Source organism: Cyrtonyx montezumae, unplaced genomic scaffold, assembly GCF_038088225.1.
Source record: "Cyrtonyx montezumae isolate F1298 unplaced genomic scaffold, pur_monq_1.0 scaffold_42, whole genome shotgun sequence".
NCBI classification, from domain to species: domain Eukaryota; kingdom Metazoa; phylum Chordata; class Aves; order Galliformes; family Odontophoridae; genus Cyrtonyx; species Cyrtonyx montezumae.
In genome coordinates this window covers 420,784-438,160 of record NW_027072048.1, presented here as the reverse complement: position 1 = coordinate 438,160, position 17,377 = coordinate 420,784, and the positions used below count along the sequence as shown (strand labels likewise).

Sequence of the window (17,377 nt, the reverse complement as noted above, 5' to 3'; positions counted from 1 at the left end):
AAAAACAAACAAACCAACAACACAATACAGAAAGATTTTGTCAGCCTACTCACATGAACCACGGCTGCCTTAAGTCAGAACACAAACCTTCAGTGCAACACACATACGTGAACTACACTACTGAACTGCTTCTTTGCAAAACTTCCCATCCCTCTCCATTTCCCCTCAAATACAAGGAAAAAAAAATACAGTGACTTTTCTAAACATTACCTTCTCTACAATGCTTAGGATGAAATAAACGCTCTCCAGGCAGAGAGGCAGAAGAAGGAGGCAGAGAAATAGTCCTAAACCTTTTCCTTACACTGACTGCGAGAAGCTGCTGTGCACCTGAAGGAAGCTAGGAGGCAGAACTCGATTCAGAAGTCTGTTATGCAAAATGTAGTTATTAGTTTTCAATACTTCATTAACACTTTTCATATTTCATCTGTTTTCTCCTAGGAAACTGATTTTTAAGACTGTCAGAGAATCGCTCTATTTTTTCAGCTAGGAGCTGGAACTGAACAGCTCATCAGCAAACGTGTGACCATCTGTAGGGAGCTTCCTGGCCAACAGTCAATATGGTCACTGCCAGAGGCTTTGGGATGCAGTGAAATTAAAAGTTTAATGCTACAGAAGATTGTTGGAGCATCTGCCTTTTGTTAGACTTAACATCTCCAATGAAAGAAACATTGTGGAAGTACAACAGATGCTAGTTTGAGCTCCACAGTAAGAAGAACATGGAATAATTCACGAAGGAGTCACCACACAAAGCACATACCTTAGTCGAATAAACAAACTGATCGATGAGCTTTCCATCCCCAGCAGCATTTTGAAGAGCAAAAACCTGTTCAATTTTAACAACCGGAGACATGTTACATTTTTGAAGATCCAGGTTGTGCATGGTTATCGAAGCTGGTAAGGATTTCCTAGCTGCAGCTGTTTTCCATGCAATTTTCACAGGTGGTGGCTCCTCCTCTTCTGCACTTGACTGCCTCCGTTGGCTCTGTCTTCTCACGTCGGTGCTGGATGGTGATGCTGCTGCCACGTTGGCATGCTCTGGCTGGGTGCTCAGCGCTGGCTTTGGACGCCGGTTCTTCTTGGTCTCTGATTTAGAAGCAGCAGTCTTTTTGGCTTTTGACAAAACCTCCTCTGGCTCTTTGTCTATATAAATGAAGGTGTATTGTTCTATCCTCTCTTCCCGAGTCATTTTCAACGCTTTCTCAGCATGGGCAATACCAATATCCCACTGAGCACGCTCTCTTTGTGGCCTTGGTTTGCGAATCTTAAGGAACAAAGACAAGTGGCTGATTACACTGAAGCATCCTGAGGGGCTTTACATCTCTAAGGCAACGGATATAAGTTTGCTTTCTATTTACAGGGTAAGTCTGAAAGGTGGGCAGTGAACCCCAAGCTCAGAATACAAGCAGACACTAGTTGGATTGTATGACCATCACCACTGAAGTTCTGTCCTGAGCTGTAAACTCATGAAAGACAAGAGCAGACAGTATTCAAAATCCACAACTCTGCTGCAAGATGAAACCTAATTTATCTACATCTTAAATCCTCCATATTTTTCCTTACAAATCCTTCTCCTTCCACAACGGTATTTTAATTAGCAAAAATAGTCACTTAAGTAGTCCATCTACACAGGAGATAACTGCAGTAGCAAACACTTCATTTAAAATGAAACAGTGGAAAAGAACACAGCTACCAGCAGGCTGGAATAGCATCCGTTAAAGCACGCATTTTCCACTTTCCAGGTTAATAGTGAGCACAGACATTATTGTTATTTAATATTCTGACACGGATGTAAAGTTATCTCCTGTGCCCAGGATCACGGCTGTCACGAGGAACAGAAAGTTAAGCTATCAATCACCTTACGTGGAAAAGGAGGAGCGTGGTAACATCTCAGTTACCTTTGTGAGTAACACTCCTGCCGGCAAAATGCAGACAGCCCCTCACACTGCCAAGCACTGGCAGTCCAGAACTGCCCCCGCGTGGGTTTCACTTTCACAGGCACTGCAGATACCCCAGCGAGTGCTCATCATACCTTCTGTTTCTCAGAATGGTTGCTGGCCTGCTTAGCAGCCTCTGCCAATAACTGCTCGTATTGTTTGTGTCCTTTGTACTCTCGAACTCGCTTCTCGTGCACCCACGCCCGTTCTGGCTGGTTGCTAAAAAACTGAACGTGGTATTCACGGGCACCTGAAATGGAAAAATTCTAGTAAGCAGTTTTGTGAACACCACTTTCCTGGTTTAGTTCACACTTTCCTCCTCTACGCTGCTCAACTGCTGCGGTTGGAAATACCAAGGTTAGTTTAGAAAGTTCAGCAATAAGACAGGCCTCGACTCAGAGCAGTTTAGGATGGGAAGACACTTTGCCTCTCCTCATAAACATGCTGACTTCAGAAAAGTGCTCAAGCCTGGTTTGCAGAGGCTCATTTGTGGAGGTAATTTAAAGAGCACTAGTTTTGTGCATTACAGCAGCAGTCCTGTTCAGCACACACACCAGCAGACTCCATCCCACACAGGGAATTCGAAGATGAGACTTTTTAATGCAGAAACAACCAGAGACACCCGATGTATTCTGGCAGTGACCTTCCTCCCTTACCTCTTGTATTAATTTTGGTATGAACATCAAGCTGTGGATCACATGACACCATGCAAGGCCACCATGGGTACGTTCCCACCTTGGACCAAACCAGGTCGCCAACCTGAAACTTGATGTCATGGCTCACTTGTGTTGGAAGAGAAGGCAAGAACTGCTGGACCTAGAGAGAACAACACAAGCTTAACAGCTGGGAGTACACACAACAGTCACTGACAAACCAAGACACGCAACAGAGAGAAAAACACCACCACCAAAAAACAAGGATAAATTTCTCCTTTGTGAGTTGATTGTGAACACTGATTGGAGGATAAAACAAGATGATAAATACGGTAATGGAGACATTCTGACACAGCAGTGACTCAGAAGCAGTACAAAGAAATGGCAGCTCGTTCATCTGACAAACCAAAGAACCTGTGCCACGAGTGGGACGACAACAGTGACACACCAGAAGTCCAGAAAGGTTAATCAGAGCTTGTACTCACCGGGGCTTCCTCCAACAGCCCGTCTTCTCTTGGCCTTTCTGGCTGCATGCTAAGCCTCTCATTTGGTCTCTAGGAAATGTGTAAAAGTGAAAAGGAAAAAAGGAAAACAAACACAAACAGTATAAGGGGGACAGTAAAACCAAAGCAAACACACTAATGAAAGACAACAGAAAAAATGCATAGCAAGGAGAACAGCAACCATGAACCCCAACAGTGTATGGGAATTCCTTATTCCTGCTTCCAAGTAGCACCACAATCCAGAAAACACCTTCCCTGCTCCTACACAGAACAAAGTTCTGCTGCAACAAGCAACAGAAAACCATTCAGACAGTAAACCCAAATAACCTTCCACCTTCATTAACATGCAGTCTCAAAGAAGCAGAGAGGGGACAAGTCTCACTGCATTACCAAGATCACGTTAAAAACACAGTACCAATGCCATAAAACTTATGTCTAATATATGCACCTAGAAGCGAGGAAAAAACACTGCTGAAGAAGCACACTCCAACAACATGAGGCATACAGATGGCTGAAGCTATTACAACACTTACATTTTGTTCCTCTGGTTCTAATTTGGGAATTTTGTGCGACTTGCGCTCTTCCGATCGGGAAGAGTCATGCTTGCTACTTTTTTTCCTTTTCTCCTTCCTCCCTTCATGTTTTGCCTTAGCATACTCACTCGCTTGTACTTCATTTAAAAGGTCCCCACAGAGAGAGGACTCAAACAATTCCCTGCCGTTCTGGATAGTTTTGGTTATTTTTAGTTTGATTTCTGGTGAGCCAGTCTTCTTTGGAATCACCGTCTGTGAAGCTGAAGGTGGTGGGGGGGGAGGCTGAGGAGGGGAGGGCTTTTCCAGAACTTCATGTGGCCTTGCATTAGAGTTTTCCATTTGGTAATACTCTGGGGGGCTAAAGTTTCTGACTGTACCAAAACCATTGGCTGAACCATTGGGATACTGAGTGTACGTCTGGAATTTGGCTTGGGGTTCGTACACACTGATGGTGGCTGGGTAGCCATTAGCAAGGGGTGGCAAGTCCTCCGTCGTGGGCGTTGGGTACTGAAAGCCTTGCTGCAGGGCAGTTTCATATGGTGTCTGTCCACCATCTTCAGCAATGTCACTGCTGGCATCAAAGGCATCCTCCTGGCGGATGTTGGCTGAGTCAATGAGCTGAGGTGGTTGCTGAATTGTGTTTCCCATGATCCCTTGCATGAAAGAGAAAGAGAAATCCATTGTTCTGCTCCAGCATCCTTAGCTTTCCCTTTTTCTCATAGGGCCTAGAGTCAGGGGAAAAAGGAGTTAAGTCAGTGTAAAAAGATAATAACTGAGCAAATTAAAATGTCGAGAAAAAGCAAACTTAACGACCAATCCCCCCCTCCCCATTCATGCATTTAAAGAAGACCACTGTTACAGAACTTGGAAAAAACATTTAAAACCATTTACACTTTTCTGCAGAACACCTTTTCATTTGACACACCCACTTCCCCCCCCCCCCCCAGGACATTTCACGAAACAAGATAAGAACAAATGCTTCAAAAACTGCGAGCCCAAGTGCTGCAAAGTCAGAATAACAGTGCTAAAACTCCAACCAGCCCTACAGCCTCAGCAGCACAGCACCAGGGAGCACTGCTCTGACACAGTGCAGGACGATGATGTGCTCCCATCCACGAGGATCCTTCAGACAACAGAGGAACAACTTCTTCCCATCAGGACGCTGGGGACCAAAACCACGCACTCTCCCTACGCTGGCACAGCAGAAATCTCCAAAAGCTGGTGCACAGAATTAGATTACAGATGAGAAAGATGTCGTGCTCCTTCAGTTGTCTGCTTTGTATTAAAGGGTTAAAAAAACAGACAAAAAAGTTTGATTCTGGAAATTTGACTAGTGGCTGAAAGTTTTGTTTTAATAATGGCAGTGTCCAAGAGGGAGAAACGTACAGTGACCTGAACTACACCAAAGAAATTGAAGTTTGCAAGGTCAATTTAGCCCTTCCAAAGTAAATACAGCTCTGTGTTATTTATTCTGCCCCTGTGCAGGCACAAAGGAGGGTTACCATGGCCTTCAGGTCGGGGTTGGAAATGACCCTAACACATCCCACTTCTCACCGTTAGAACCTGCACCCCATCAAATTCTTACCCCCCGATGCACCTCGATCCCTTGATGCTGTTGTCACATGCTTTGTCAGCTCTGTCCTTGGATTATACTCACATTTGTGTTCATCCTCTCTGCCCAGCACAGTCAACCAGGGGCACACGTCACCACAGTTACGTGACTTAGGGAAACAACCTAACAGCACAATGCTTTACAGCAAAGTTTGCTAATTGCAGTAACTTTTAAATCTTGTGGCATAAAATCATCTTTTTCCCCAGCCACAAAAGCCAACAAGAAGCACTGCTGCTGGTGGGAGGGACAGACGTGGTGAGCAGCACTGCCTATCAGGGTCACCCAGCCTCAAACCACCACCACCCATTCCAGGAAGAGGAAGTGGAACTGTTTGCTCTATCTACAAATTAATTGCTCCTTTACATCTGCCAAACCAAAGAGCAAACAACAGATTTCTCCCACTGGGAAGAAGTTTCACCCCGGGCATTTTTAAATGGTTACTTAAATCAGAATCAATTTCTTTCTTTCTTTCCAAATACTTCAAAAAACCCAATTACTTATCTTACAAGCCCACGACAGTGCTTCAGTCACCCAGCACACCCACTGCTGGATGAACAGAGGCAAAGCAGAAATGGGTTAAGAAAGTTTTGAGTTATTCCATTTTCTCATTTTGTTTTCACTTTGAAGAGGAACCGATTCACTGTCTTCTACCCAAATACTCCAGAAGTGCAAAGACCCAGCTAGTTTAGAACTAGTGATAATAGCAAACCAGGTAACCCTCAGTGGTCCACCCCAGGACACCAGCTGTGGTCCTATCAGGATGACAAAGAACAGACACCTTGCAGAGAGCTGAAGTGCACAAAGCAAGTCGCCGTGCAGCGCACCAGAGGCAGAACGTGGTTTATGCCACATGCTACTTCAGTAATTATGCTTTACGTTTCCCTGCTCCTAAGTCAGGCTAAGAATGGAAACAGCAGCAAACATTTCATGGAAAAACAGGGGAAAACAAAGGAGCCCTCCTGCACAACTCGTCCTCACCTGGACAGCACCGTCAGCACCTGACACCCTCACAAGCCTTCCTGTCCTTACCTCAGCAACACTGCCCTACCCCATCTCTCTTAAATAGGAAGAGATGCTTCCATTACACTGCATCTCTGTCTTCTCTTGTGACACCTTCCACACTTTAAAGGCTGGGATATAAAACGAGCCATGCTGTGCAGCATTTCAGCCACGACCACACCAGAGCTATGCAGTGAAGCAACACCTGACCAACACAGCCAGGAGCCCTTACCCGAACACAGCCAGCACAGCTTACTTTGCTCAGAAGGGCTGACACAGGCACAGTGGCAGAAATGCAGCTCGTGTGGAGAAGCAGGAGCTCTCTGCTAACGCTCTGGCAAAGCCATCTCACCAAGTGCTGGGAATGAGACCCAGATGCAACATGGACAGAATTCAAACCTGAATGACAGCGCCTTATCTCCTGCACACAGAGCCCTCCAGGTCAAAGTCTGCCCATGGTGCAGGGACAGGGAGGAGCCCCCTGTATCATTCCTCACAGCACATCCACAGCTGGAACAGCTCCCAGAGCTGTGACCATCCTCCACAGGCAGAAACGGGAGCGGGGTGGCAGGGGCAGCTATCAGAGCTCTTTATCTTGTTACGTAAAGAACTTGTGGGTTAGCAAACTTCAAAACACTACTTAAAGTGGATTTAGGAGTCAGTAAACACATATATTTAAACTATTTTTTCTTTAAGTACTTCCTCTCTGGAGCTCAGCTGCATAAAACAGACCTCGATTCCGGTCTGTGTTTCACAATGGGGACAACTTCTGCACCTGCTTCGTTACATCTCTGTGCTTAACCCAGCAGCTCCTCTCAAGACTTAGAGCCCAAAGAGTTGTTCTCCTCCTGCAGAGTTTACATCACCAAGGACTTCCTCCTCCCCAGTCCTGTCCTGTCGCCACCATTAACACACCCAGCTTTTCCAGATCTCTGCATCAGCCTGCTCATTTCTAAGCTGCCCACTGAAGTGCTGTCAGAGCCAACCTGCAGCCTCTGCAGCTGCTGATAGCAACACAATGAATCCTAAACATGTTGGAATCAACATTCAAACCTAAAGGAAGGATTATTAAGTAAAAGTCACTCGAAATTTCCAATGCAAAGAACATGCCACTGTATCACAGAGCCACCAACAGCATCAAGAGAGCCATACCTGGCCTTCCTCAGCAGAGGAGCACTACCTAAAAACACAAGAGCAGCCAACCTGCAGTGCTATGTGTTGAGCTCACAGCAAAGCATTTCAGGCAGTGTAAGTTCTTCCCCACGGGCACAGCCATGACATTGTCAGAGCCCCACATGAGCACGTAGCTTTCAAGAACAACCTGCAATAGATACTGCTCTGATACAACGCCAGAACACAGCCAAAAGATAAGAATACAGAGCAGTTATACTGAGCAATTCAAGTGTGAAGCGGATACTTTTTAGTAGTACTGGAAAAGAATTTGGAAACAGCACAGCAACTTAATTTCTTAATGAAAGAAAAGGAGATTGTTTGCAGGCACCTAGTCCCAAACTTGCCCTTTCCCACCACTGGAGGATCTGACCAAGAAGGAAACCAGGACCTGTCACTGATAAGGGCACTGCTTACAAACACAGCCTACACACAGGCACTGCCCAAGTGAGTACAGAGTCAGAATGCAAAGAACCTGAGGAAAAACAAAATAAAGGATGTGTGCACTTCCAGGTGAAGTGGGTCAGCCTAGCAGAGCTCCTACCACATGCTGACTTACACCAACACCCCACGTGTTTCACTTCCCATCTGAGCTTCCAAGCTTGACTGAGAGCTGCTCATTAAAGTCCACTGCACACATTCCAGCAGTAGACACAGCCAGTGAGCCACAGTGAGCCACAAGTCTGCCACAGTGCACTGATAAAACCTGCGTGGCACGCAAGCACTTCCAACAGCGTTTCCATAAACCCTTTCTGAACTGAGGTTACTGCTTTCTGCCAACTGCTGATGAGCACCACACGGCCAAGGCTGCCTACAACTGCTTCAGCACTTTAATCTGAGACACTGCTTAAGGACGGGGCCTTACACGGAGGTGTGGAGTATCTGCTCTGAGAACAGAAGCTGTCCTGCTGGCTCACTGACAACAAAAAGCGGTGCTTTGAGTCAGGCTTACGTGCCACTGCCTCATCAGCCTGAGCTGTGCTTTCTGTCACAGCCTCGAAAGCAGAAGTTCCAGGCTCTCTGTGCACAACCGAGCCTGAGCCAACCAGCAGACCTCAATCTGAGAGAGACTCCGACCTGCTCGTGTCCTACTGCCCCTTCATTACCTGAGTCACTGCACGCACTCACTGTCATGTTCTGCACTGTTCCATCCCAGTGCGTGCCTGTATCTGTGCTGTGCTGGCACCGCTCCTCTCAGAGCTCTGATCCATGCAGCAGCCACCCCAGCACATGCTCACTGCTCTCTCTGTTTACAAACACAGCTGCTGGGTGGAAACAGAGCAGGCCGTTGGGTTTCAGAGGTGGAGACGAATTCTGTCACATTTCCACACTTCCTTTCAAAATACCTTCCTGCTGTGTTCAAACAACATGAATTACAGACAGAAGTAAAATGATTATTCACAGCCCTGCATCCAGTATTTGTAGTCTGCTCTGTCCCACTTTGTTCTGGACACCCTACAAACCACATAAGAAAACTTTTACATCCATCCATGAGGACAAGGCTCAGCTTTCAGCTGCATGCAGATTCATGAGCAAAGAGAGCTGCAGCCTGAGGATTCCTCCTGCCTTCAGCTGGCCTGTGCCAACAGAGACTAGGTGGTGAATCAGAGGCGTCTTGACAAACTTGTCTCAATGCCTTAAAGCATGTGCTGAGGCCGATTACTTCCCTGTGTACCTTTTTAAGGGCTCTGAGTGCCAGAAGAAACAGTCACGTCTGTCATGGCTTTGATAAGGCAACTCTTAACAAGTTTCCCATGAGGAAATGGAAAGAAGCAACTCGGACAGCAGCAATAACAATCCTATGCAGTGAAACAAAAAAGCAGTAAGCTGAGTTTAGAGCACTCATTTGCTTTTAGGAGCCTCGGGCTTGAAATGAGAACATGGAGGAAACTCTTTTGTTCTCTGGGGAGGCTCAGAAGCTGATGACCACATAAAACCAAAGTCCAACCCCTGTCAATTCCAAATATTGTAAGAATAGTGACATGCATCACACAACAAAGCCAGCACAGCAGCAGTAATGCATCTCATGTGTACCGCTTCAGAGCGAGGCAAAGCTGCAGAACTGAGAAATGCACGAGTTGTATGAAACCAAAACATGCACTTGATGATCACCACCCCCTGCACTCAGCTCACACAGCACACGTTTGTGTGCGGGAGCGACCTCTGAGCGCTGCCTTAACAACACAAACGTATTCAACCAACAAAACATTCTCCGCGCATCTCCACCAGCCACAGGAAGCCCGGAAAGGGCACCGACACAGACTACGATCTTTTCCTACAGCCGTGCTCGCGCGCTGCCTCTGGTTTAGCAGAGACACAACGAATTCACCGCCGAGATCTTCGCTGAAGACCTTCAGGCCGCGCTGACAGCCCCGGGGAGGCACGGCCGGGACGGACGGCGACACCGGGCCCGGTTCTCCGGGGACGGCCCGGCCCCAGCCCCGAAGCGGGGTCCGCTCGGGGGCGGCAGCGCGCGGTGCCGCCGGGCCCCGTGTCCCCCGTGTCCCCTCCCGGCCCGGGGCCGCGCCGCAGCAAACATGGCGGCCGCGGACCCTCCGAGCCCAGGCGGACGGCGCGGCCGCCCCCGCCGCCCTCACCTTCAGTCTGTTCCATTCTAACTGCCCCCGCCGCGTCCTCCGAGCCCAGCGGAGACAAAGGCCGGCAGCGGCGGCGGCGGCGGCGGCGGCGGCGGCGGCGGCGGCGACGGCGGGGTGGGGGGGCCGCCCGCCTCCTCCCGCGGCAGCAGGCCCGACGGAGCCCCGGCCTCGATTTCCGCGCCCCCGCCGCTGGCGCCGGGCTCCACCCCGGGAGGCCGCCCGCCCCCCCACCGCCCGCTCCCGGCCGGCGCGGCGGCCAACGGGAGGCGCTCGGCGGGGCGCGGGCGGGCGCGGGCGACCGCTGGCGGCGGGGGAAGGCGGCGCTCCGTGCCGCTGGGCCCGCGTCCCGGCCCCGCTCCGCGCCCTCCTCCTCCTCCTCCCCCCCGCCCCGCGCCGGCGCCGCCGCGCATGCGCGCACCGCCACCGCCCCTCCGCGCCCCCATTGGCCGCCCGCCGCAAAGCACCATGGGAGCTGTAGTCCTGCCGCCCCGGGACTGCCTCAGCCCCACGAGCGCCAGCGTGCCGAGCCAGGCGGGCACGCTCACCGCTGGGAGCACAGCAGCCCGTCGTGCCGCTCCTCTGTGCTGCTGTTAGAAACCTGCGCAGCAGCAGCAGCTGAGATGCGTTTCATTACTACTGGATGGCACAAGGCCTGGGAAAAAAAAACACCAGTCCTGCGGGGGGAGATTCCAGCATGCCTTCACGATCATGGGTTGACCTCCCGAGGTCTGGCACGTGGGCTGGATAGAGAAAGAAAAAGCCATCATCTTCAACAGTTCCTAACCCTAATTTGGCTGAAATATTACGCACAGAAATGCAATTAATTCCCCTCCTCCACAACCCTCAAAATTTTTCTTTCACGGAAGAAAACGCAACCAAACTGCACAATAAATCTTTCCTGCAGCAAAACAAAAAAAACATTAGCGTGCAAAATAAAATTGGAAAGCAAGAGAAGCACAAGAAAGTAAACAAGGTGGAAAGATAGTCCGACGTCCGCCAGCAGAGGAAAAACATCAGACAATAAAACACAATGCTTTAGGTAGCAAGAGAGACATGATCCGACATGAAAGAGGAAACTGAAGAGAGAAGAGCTTCACGAGTCACTGAACAAAGACTGAACAGTGATTCCCAAATTCACAGCACTGCCCAGAGCCCTGAGGCCCAGCGCCCGCAATAATGAGGTGCTTTTCTTCTGTGCTTGGGGGGCGGGGGGAGGGGGTAATTGCTGCAATAAAGTGAACTTAAAAGGCCATTCTGCTCCTTCTTAATCGCAATAAGCCATCAAAAATGGAGGTGACCTAGAAAAGGCACGCTCTCCCTCCTGTCCTCTCGAAATGCTGCAGCTCAAACTGCTTACCATTACTGGGGTCCTTGCAGCTGAGGTAGTCAAGGGATGACGACACGTTTCCTTCACAACTAACCAGCGTGCTGACAGGAATCCCTGCTTTCCTCCCTTTCTCTCCCATTCCTCCATCTTTCGCACTCTTTTCTCCCCGTCCCTGATAATTTTTGCTATTGTTTTGAAACGATCTGACGAATAAGAAACTGCACACAGAGCTAAAGCAAGTTTTAGCTCATTAAAATCGAGGTGAAAGCAAAAGTGAGCGAGCAGCTGATAACCTCTGCCCACCATGAGAAACGATTAAAGACTGCGAACACGGAACTGTTAAGCACACATTCTTTACTCCCGCTGCACGTAGGGACTACGAGGAAGGCACAAACAGCTGCTGGGAGAACATGCACTCACAAGCAATTAGCGATGCTTATCGGGACCGCGGCTCAGCCCGCACTGACTGTACCCGGCAGCCCCTGCTATTGCCGCAGCACAATGCTCGGAATGAGCTCTTTGCTCCCCTCCGGCCCCAGGGCTCTCGGGGCTCTGCCTCCTCCCCAGACACCGCACTCCTGCTCTCAGCAGTCCTGAGCAGCTCAGGCCGACGCACAACCACAGCTCCACCAGCAGCAGACCCCAGCGTTCCTTGTATGCCACACACTGGAGTGCTTTACAATAACCCAGAGAGAAAACAATGTTACTCAGCAACCAAAGAGGTGCTGTGCCCTCCCTGAAGAATGCTCTGCTTTAAATAATGCCTTGTAATTGCTTCCAGGAGCTGTGCCCCAAATCGCACAGAGCTCCTAAGCATTGGAGCACACCTGCATGGGTCTCCTTAAAACCAAGAGCACCTGGCCCTCATTCACACAGAACGAAGTCCAGAACGTGTACTCCATGGTGAAATCACCGTCAGGATCTGAACTGCTTCACGGCATTAGCAATGCAGAGGTGGTTTTGAAAGTAATAAAGAATTTGGATTAACAATAGGGTGCTTTTGTCCCCCAAATTTGAACCAGCAATGTGTGCTCCAACCAACGGGCAACAGAGAGGCAACAAGTCCACAGTGCACACCTCAGGCACTCCGGGTGGTGCTCCTTCCATTTCTCACTTACATTAAACACTGTTCACCCGTCTCAACACCCACGAGAAAAACCTGCCCCTCTCTACAAACGCTTTGTGCTGAGGGTGACACAACATCACCCAGACACAGACACTCAGGGCCTCGCAGCACCCACGCACAGCTCAGGGCTCACGCCGAGGCACACAGACCTGCTCCCAGCCCTGCAGGCACACGAGGAACCCACGCAGCCCTCCTCAGCAGCGGGCCGCGGGGAAGGACATCTGAAAGCACCGCTCATGCTGCTCCGCTCGGCCGTGGGACCCCCGCACGGCTCCCAGGGCGACCCACGGCCGCGTCCCTCGGGCCGCGCCACGTGGTTCCTCACGTCACGCCTTCCCGCCACGACGTCGCCCGCCAAGCCCCGCCCCTTACGCGTTGCCGTCACGTTCGCAGCCAATGAGAAGCCGCTTCTAGGGTCACCTCGGGTCACGGCCCGCCCCGCCCTTCCGCCGTCGATTTGATTGGTTCCCGCCGCAGAGGCGGTGGCAACCATAGAGTTCCGCGAGCCGGGATAGAGCGCCGCCAGCGGGGCGCGATGGGACCGCCCCGGCGGACCGAGGCCGCGGGCGGATGCTCCGTGGGGAGTAAGGGCGGCGGAGCGAGGAGGGGACCCCGGGCCGGGGGGGACGGCCCCGCCGCACCGTGACCCTGCGCAGCTGGCCGGGCCCGGGTAAGGACCCGGGATCGCCGGGCGAGCGGTAAGCGCTGCGTTCATCTGATGGGTTTGTGCAGCTCCGCACCTCACCCCGCGGGGAAGGGCTCTCCGCGGGCGGCCCGAGGCCTCGCGTTGCTCTGCCCCCCCCCTCAGCTGGACTTGTTGCAGCCGGGAGGTTATTTTCACGGGGCGTGGCTCCAGGGACGCGAATTTGCGTGTAATGCTCGGCCGCGGAGCACCGTGCTTTCCTTAACCCCCTCTCTGCTTTCCGAGGCTCCCACCTGCTCGTGCACTCCGTCTCTCCACGCTCTCCAGCGATTGCTTTGGTGCAGCTGGTGGATTTGCACTTAAATTGGATATGTGTACGCCCACCGGACCCCCCCCCACCTCACTCTGCATCTGAAGTCGTGCGATCCTTCCACACATCCATCTGTGTGCTCCGGGGACCCCAGGACCACCCAAATACCAGCACGAGGCACAGAGAGCCCCGCAGGGAAAGAGTCCTGGCACCAAAACATCGTGGGTGAACCGAGGCATTATTACAACGGGCTCCACTTGCTCTGCATTGACACTAAGGTTGCTGCCAGGATGGTGTGGAGGCTGCTGCATGGTCAGGTCCTCATTAGGAGAGAGAGGCGAAGGGTGAGTGCTGGACACACAAACAGCACCTTGCTAAAATGGTGCATTAAGTGACTTACTGTAGCTAAAGACATTTAACCATTTGGTTTCTGTGCTTTGGGACAATTCTTTTGTTTTCCCCTCCAGCTGAATAATAACTTCTGCTGTGCTCTTCTTTGTACAGTTGCTGAGGACTTGTCCAGATCTTTTCTGGCTGTTTCCCTTCCTGGTGTTTATCATTGTCCCCTTCATGGAGTTTCTGTTACTGGTGTTCTTGAAACTCTTTCCTGAAATGCTGCCCTCAACATTTGAGACAGTCAAAAAAAGGTTTGTGTTGTTCTCTGAGATGCCAGCAGTGTAGTTACATTCACGTTTTGTTCCTAGACAAGCCAAAAATATGTGAAGGTTATACAGCAAATACCGAGCAAGAAAGCACAATTTTTTCTTCTTACTGTAATTAAAACCTGTTTGCTTTAGGTAATGAAGTTTTTCTTTCATCTTTGTCTCCCAACCCCTCTCCCTTCTTGACTTTTTCCAGTGCAAGTTCTAATTATGCTTTACTTCTTAAGGAAGAAAAGCAGAAAAAGAAATTAAATGCAAAGCTGGAATTAGCAAAGTTCTTGCAAGGGACCACCATGCTGTGACCAAGCTGCTATGGGGCTGTGTCTGTGTGCTCATGAACTGCAGGAGCAAGATCAGATGCAGCAGTGTGTTTCCTGCACTGGGAGAGGAAAACAAACCCTAAATTATCTACAGCTTGTCTGAAATGCAAAGCACTTAGCTGCCACCGTTGGCTGTGTGTCAGTAGTGATGTTGGTATCTTGGTAGTAGCTGGAAACTTCCACTTCAGTGTCTGTTCTGTACATATGCTGAAGACTTCAAAACTCTTCTCATTGTGGTAACTTAGAATTTCAATAGCCAAACTCAAGGTAGCTCTTAAGATCTTCTAAGTACAAAGACTTCTCAATAAGTACTGTCTTGCAGCCAATATGAAAGAACTTTTCCTTTTTTTTCCCCAATAGTGGTTAGATCTGCACTTAAAAGAGAATGTTCCACCTTCTCTGCTCCTGCTCTCATGTGCCTTGCACTTAATAGATGTAAAGCCACAATCTCTTCCAGAAAATAAGGTGAGTTATGTGAATAAAGCTCTCAGGTTAATGGCTCAACCATTACACGAGTGAGGCATCGTGACACGAATCCTGTTTTTTGATCCTCCAAGTGAAGTTCTGCCTGTACCGAGCTCTGTATCCTTCCTTAGATGGGTGAAATGGAGGAAGTGATGACACCCATTCCTGAAGATCAGGAGACCCTGGTGGATCGTGCCCCCATTGCACAGGGAAGAAAGGTCAGCAAATAGCAAAAACACAAAGTGAACTTCAATCCAGGTGCATTTTCCTCAGTTGAAGGTGATTTCTTTTCAGCGATCCCAGTGAACGTGGGCTGAACTGCCCAGAACTAAAAGACCCAATGCATCCAGGTTCACAAAGCCAAAGCCCATTGCATCTCGTCCTGCTGCTGCAGTTTGTGAGGCAGCAACCTGCTGAGCCACACATTTCACAAGCTGAGACGTGGTTAAACCTTACCCAGCTCAGCACTGTGTCATAGCAACCACCCTCAGACTTTTTTATACATGATTCTTCATGCACTCCAACGTCAGCTGCTGGATTTTGGTAGGCTCCACAGGAGGATACTGAGAAAGCTGTTTTTAGCTTTTGTCTTTGGTGTATGTAAGTATTCAGAAATTATTTTATGGACTGTAGATGTTTATACTGACTGTAAGGTTAGAGGTAGAGCTGGTGCTGTGTCTGATTTAGAGGTCAGACAGCATTTAGAACAGTGAGATAGAAAAAAAAACCAGTCAGCTCAAGGTCAGGGCATTATCAGCACTTTAAACCTGTGACTTTGGGCTCTCAATAACAAAGCAGAAGGCAGTACAGCAGTAGCTGCAAGCTTAGTTCTGTACCTTCACCTCTGCCTTGGTAATAAAAGCAGTGAGCAATCCTGAACGTCTGTATCTGTGTCAGTTCAGAAGGCAGAAACACACGTGTGAGCGTCTCAGGAGCTGTGCAGCTGCCACAACCAGGGCTGTGCCACAGGACCAGGAGCACAGACCTCTGTTTGCAGAGCAGCTGCAGCTCATGAGCTGTCTCCATACGAGGAGTAGCTCAGGGAATTGATCCCTGTCCCACAGTAACACGTGCACACAAAAACACCATTAATATCGATGACTTCTTCCAGCTCTGCTCCCTGCCCCGAGCTCCCACCCTTATCCAGCAGTCAATAATTTATATTACAATCATCAGGGGACGAGTTTTCCTACTACGAAGATCTCAGCCAACGTTTTCCCGGCGCTGGAAACCCACGAAGCATCTCCGGGTCTGGTTCTGGGGCTCTGCAGCTCGGGGTGGGCTCCGAGCAGCAGCACAGCTCCCGGCCAGCAGGCAGCAGCACCACGCAGCGCTTGCCCTGCACTCTGTGCTCCCTCCGTGCAGCCCCACGGCAGCAGTGCAGCACACAGAGCCCACTCCTCGCGTGCCCCAAGAGGACAGCACCTGTCCCTGCAACGGCAAATCTGGGTTGGGAAATCGCTTTTGTTTCCAGGAGCGTTAGGAGCTGCAGGAGGGAATGTTCCCCAGCAGTGCCCTCTCGGAGGAGCCCTCCTGAGGGTGCCCATCGTGGCTGAAGAGTCCCAGCTTCACAGAACCAACGACTCATTAGCACAGCGTAACAAAGTGCTCCAGCACCAACCAGACACCCAGAGTGCTGCTTTCCCCCGCTCCCACACAGCTCAGCACCAGCACAGCCCAATCCAGGGATCCAAACTACCTGAGCCTGCAGGGCTGCACCTTCTGCAGGCAGAGCAGGGACCCAGGGCTGCAGAGAAACCCCACTGCAGCAGGTGAGCTGCCGGGGCACAGCACGAGTGCCAGCTGCAAGGAGGAGACACCTTTCAGCTCTGAGGAAGGGAAGAGATCCTCATCAGCACAGCCCCCATCCCGGCAGCACTCTGCAGGGCAGGAGCTGCCCCCTCCTGCTCTCACCCTGGGATTATGGGATGCTTCCCAGGTGTGCTGGTCCCACAGGTGTCCCTGCTCAGCGTGGGACAGAGCACAGCTTCGCAAAGCTTTCACAGAGCAGGAAGGGCACGGAGCTAACTGCAAATTGTTGGGGTTTTCAGTGCAAGAGGTGGGCAGAAAATGATTGAGATAGTTCTCTTAATTTCCCACAAATGGGCGATGTTCCTCAGGAAGACTGCAGCTCTGACAGCCCTTAAATACATCGGAGGAGAACAGCTTGTCCCACCTAGCACAGCGTGGTGGCAGCAGTCACACTCTGCAGCCCAAACCCACTGCCACCCCCGGGTGGGGGCAGCTCTGTGTGCTGAGTCCCTGCCGGGGCTGACCCCGAGCAGCCCCTTGCTTTGCTCTGAACACCGACCCCCCCCCCAACCTGCAGAGCTCCTGGGGGATGGAGCCCCGGCCCTGCAGCGCCGCAGGAGCAAAGGAGGGGAAAGGCAGCTGTGCACTCAGCAGAGCCCCCATCCGTTCCTGCATTCTGTTCTGCAACCTCGGGCAAATTAAACAGCACACAGCTCTAAGGCTGCGTGTGCTTTGGCATGGGGAGAGCTTTTCCAGCCACGCCGGTGCCAA

General features: G+C 50.6%; 2 protein-coding genes across 7 annotated transcripts in view; one reads left to right on the top strand and one right to left on the bottom strand.

The window, feature by feature from the left end:
• NSD3 (nuclear receptor binding SET domain protein 3) overlaps nt 1-10,078 on the bottom strand; it is a 28,146-nt gene extending 18,068 nt beyond the window's left edge. For 4 of the 6 annotated variants that reach the window (XR_010622860.1, XM_065747144.1, XM_065747147.1 and 1 more), the window contains exons 1-6: nt 10,002-10,078; nt 3,624-4,348; nt 3,073-3,141; nt 2,591-2,750; nt 2,030-2,184; nt 758-1,261 (exon numbers count right to left, since the gene is read on the bottom strand). Coding sequence is in view for 5 of the 6 variants with exons in the window: in XM_065747144.1 (XP_065603216.1) it covers nt 758-1,261; nt 2,030-2,184; nt 2,591-2,750; nt 3,073-3,141; nt 3,624-4,304 (1,569 nt within the window). In the remaining variant the exon portion in view is untranslated. Of the gene's footprint in view, nt 1-757; nt 1,262-2,029; nt 2,185-2,590; nt 2,751-3,072; nt 3,142-3,623; nt 4,349-5,280; nt 5,719-6,490; nt 6,511-10,001 lie in introns of those variants that run through there. The other 2 variants (XM_065747146.1, XM_065747145.1) reach the window with 2 other exon arrangements.
• A 2,911-nt stretch (nt 10,079-12,989) lies between these two features.
• On the top strand, nt 12,990-15,171 carry LETM2 (leucine zipper and EF-hand containing transmembrane protein 2). Its single transcript, XM_065747181.1, is given in 8 exon segments — nt 12,990-13,031; nt 13,346-13,578; nt 13,580-13,751; nt 13,912-14,058; nt 14,297-14,367; nt 14,635-14,656; nt 14,750-14,854; nt 14,986-15,171. Coding segments are annotated over 8 exon segments (978 nt in total).
• The last annotated feature ends 2,206 nt before the right edge of the window (nt 15,172-17,377 follow it).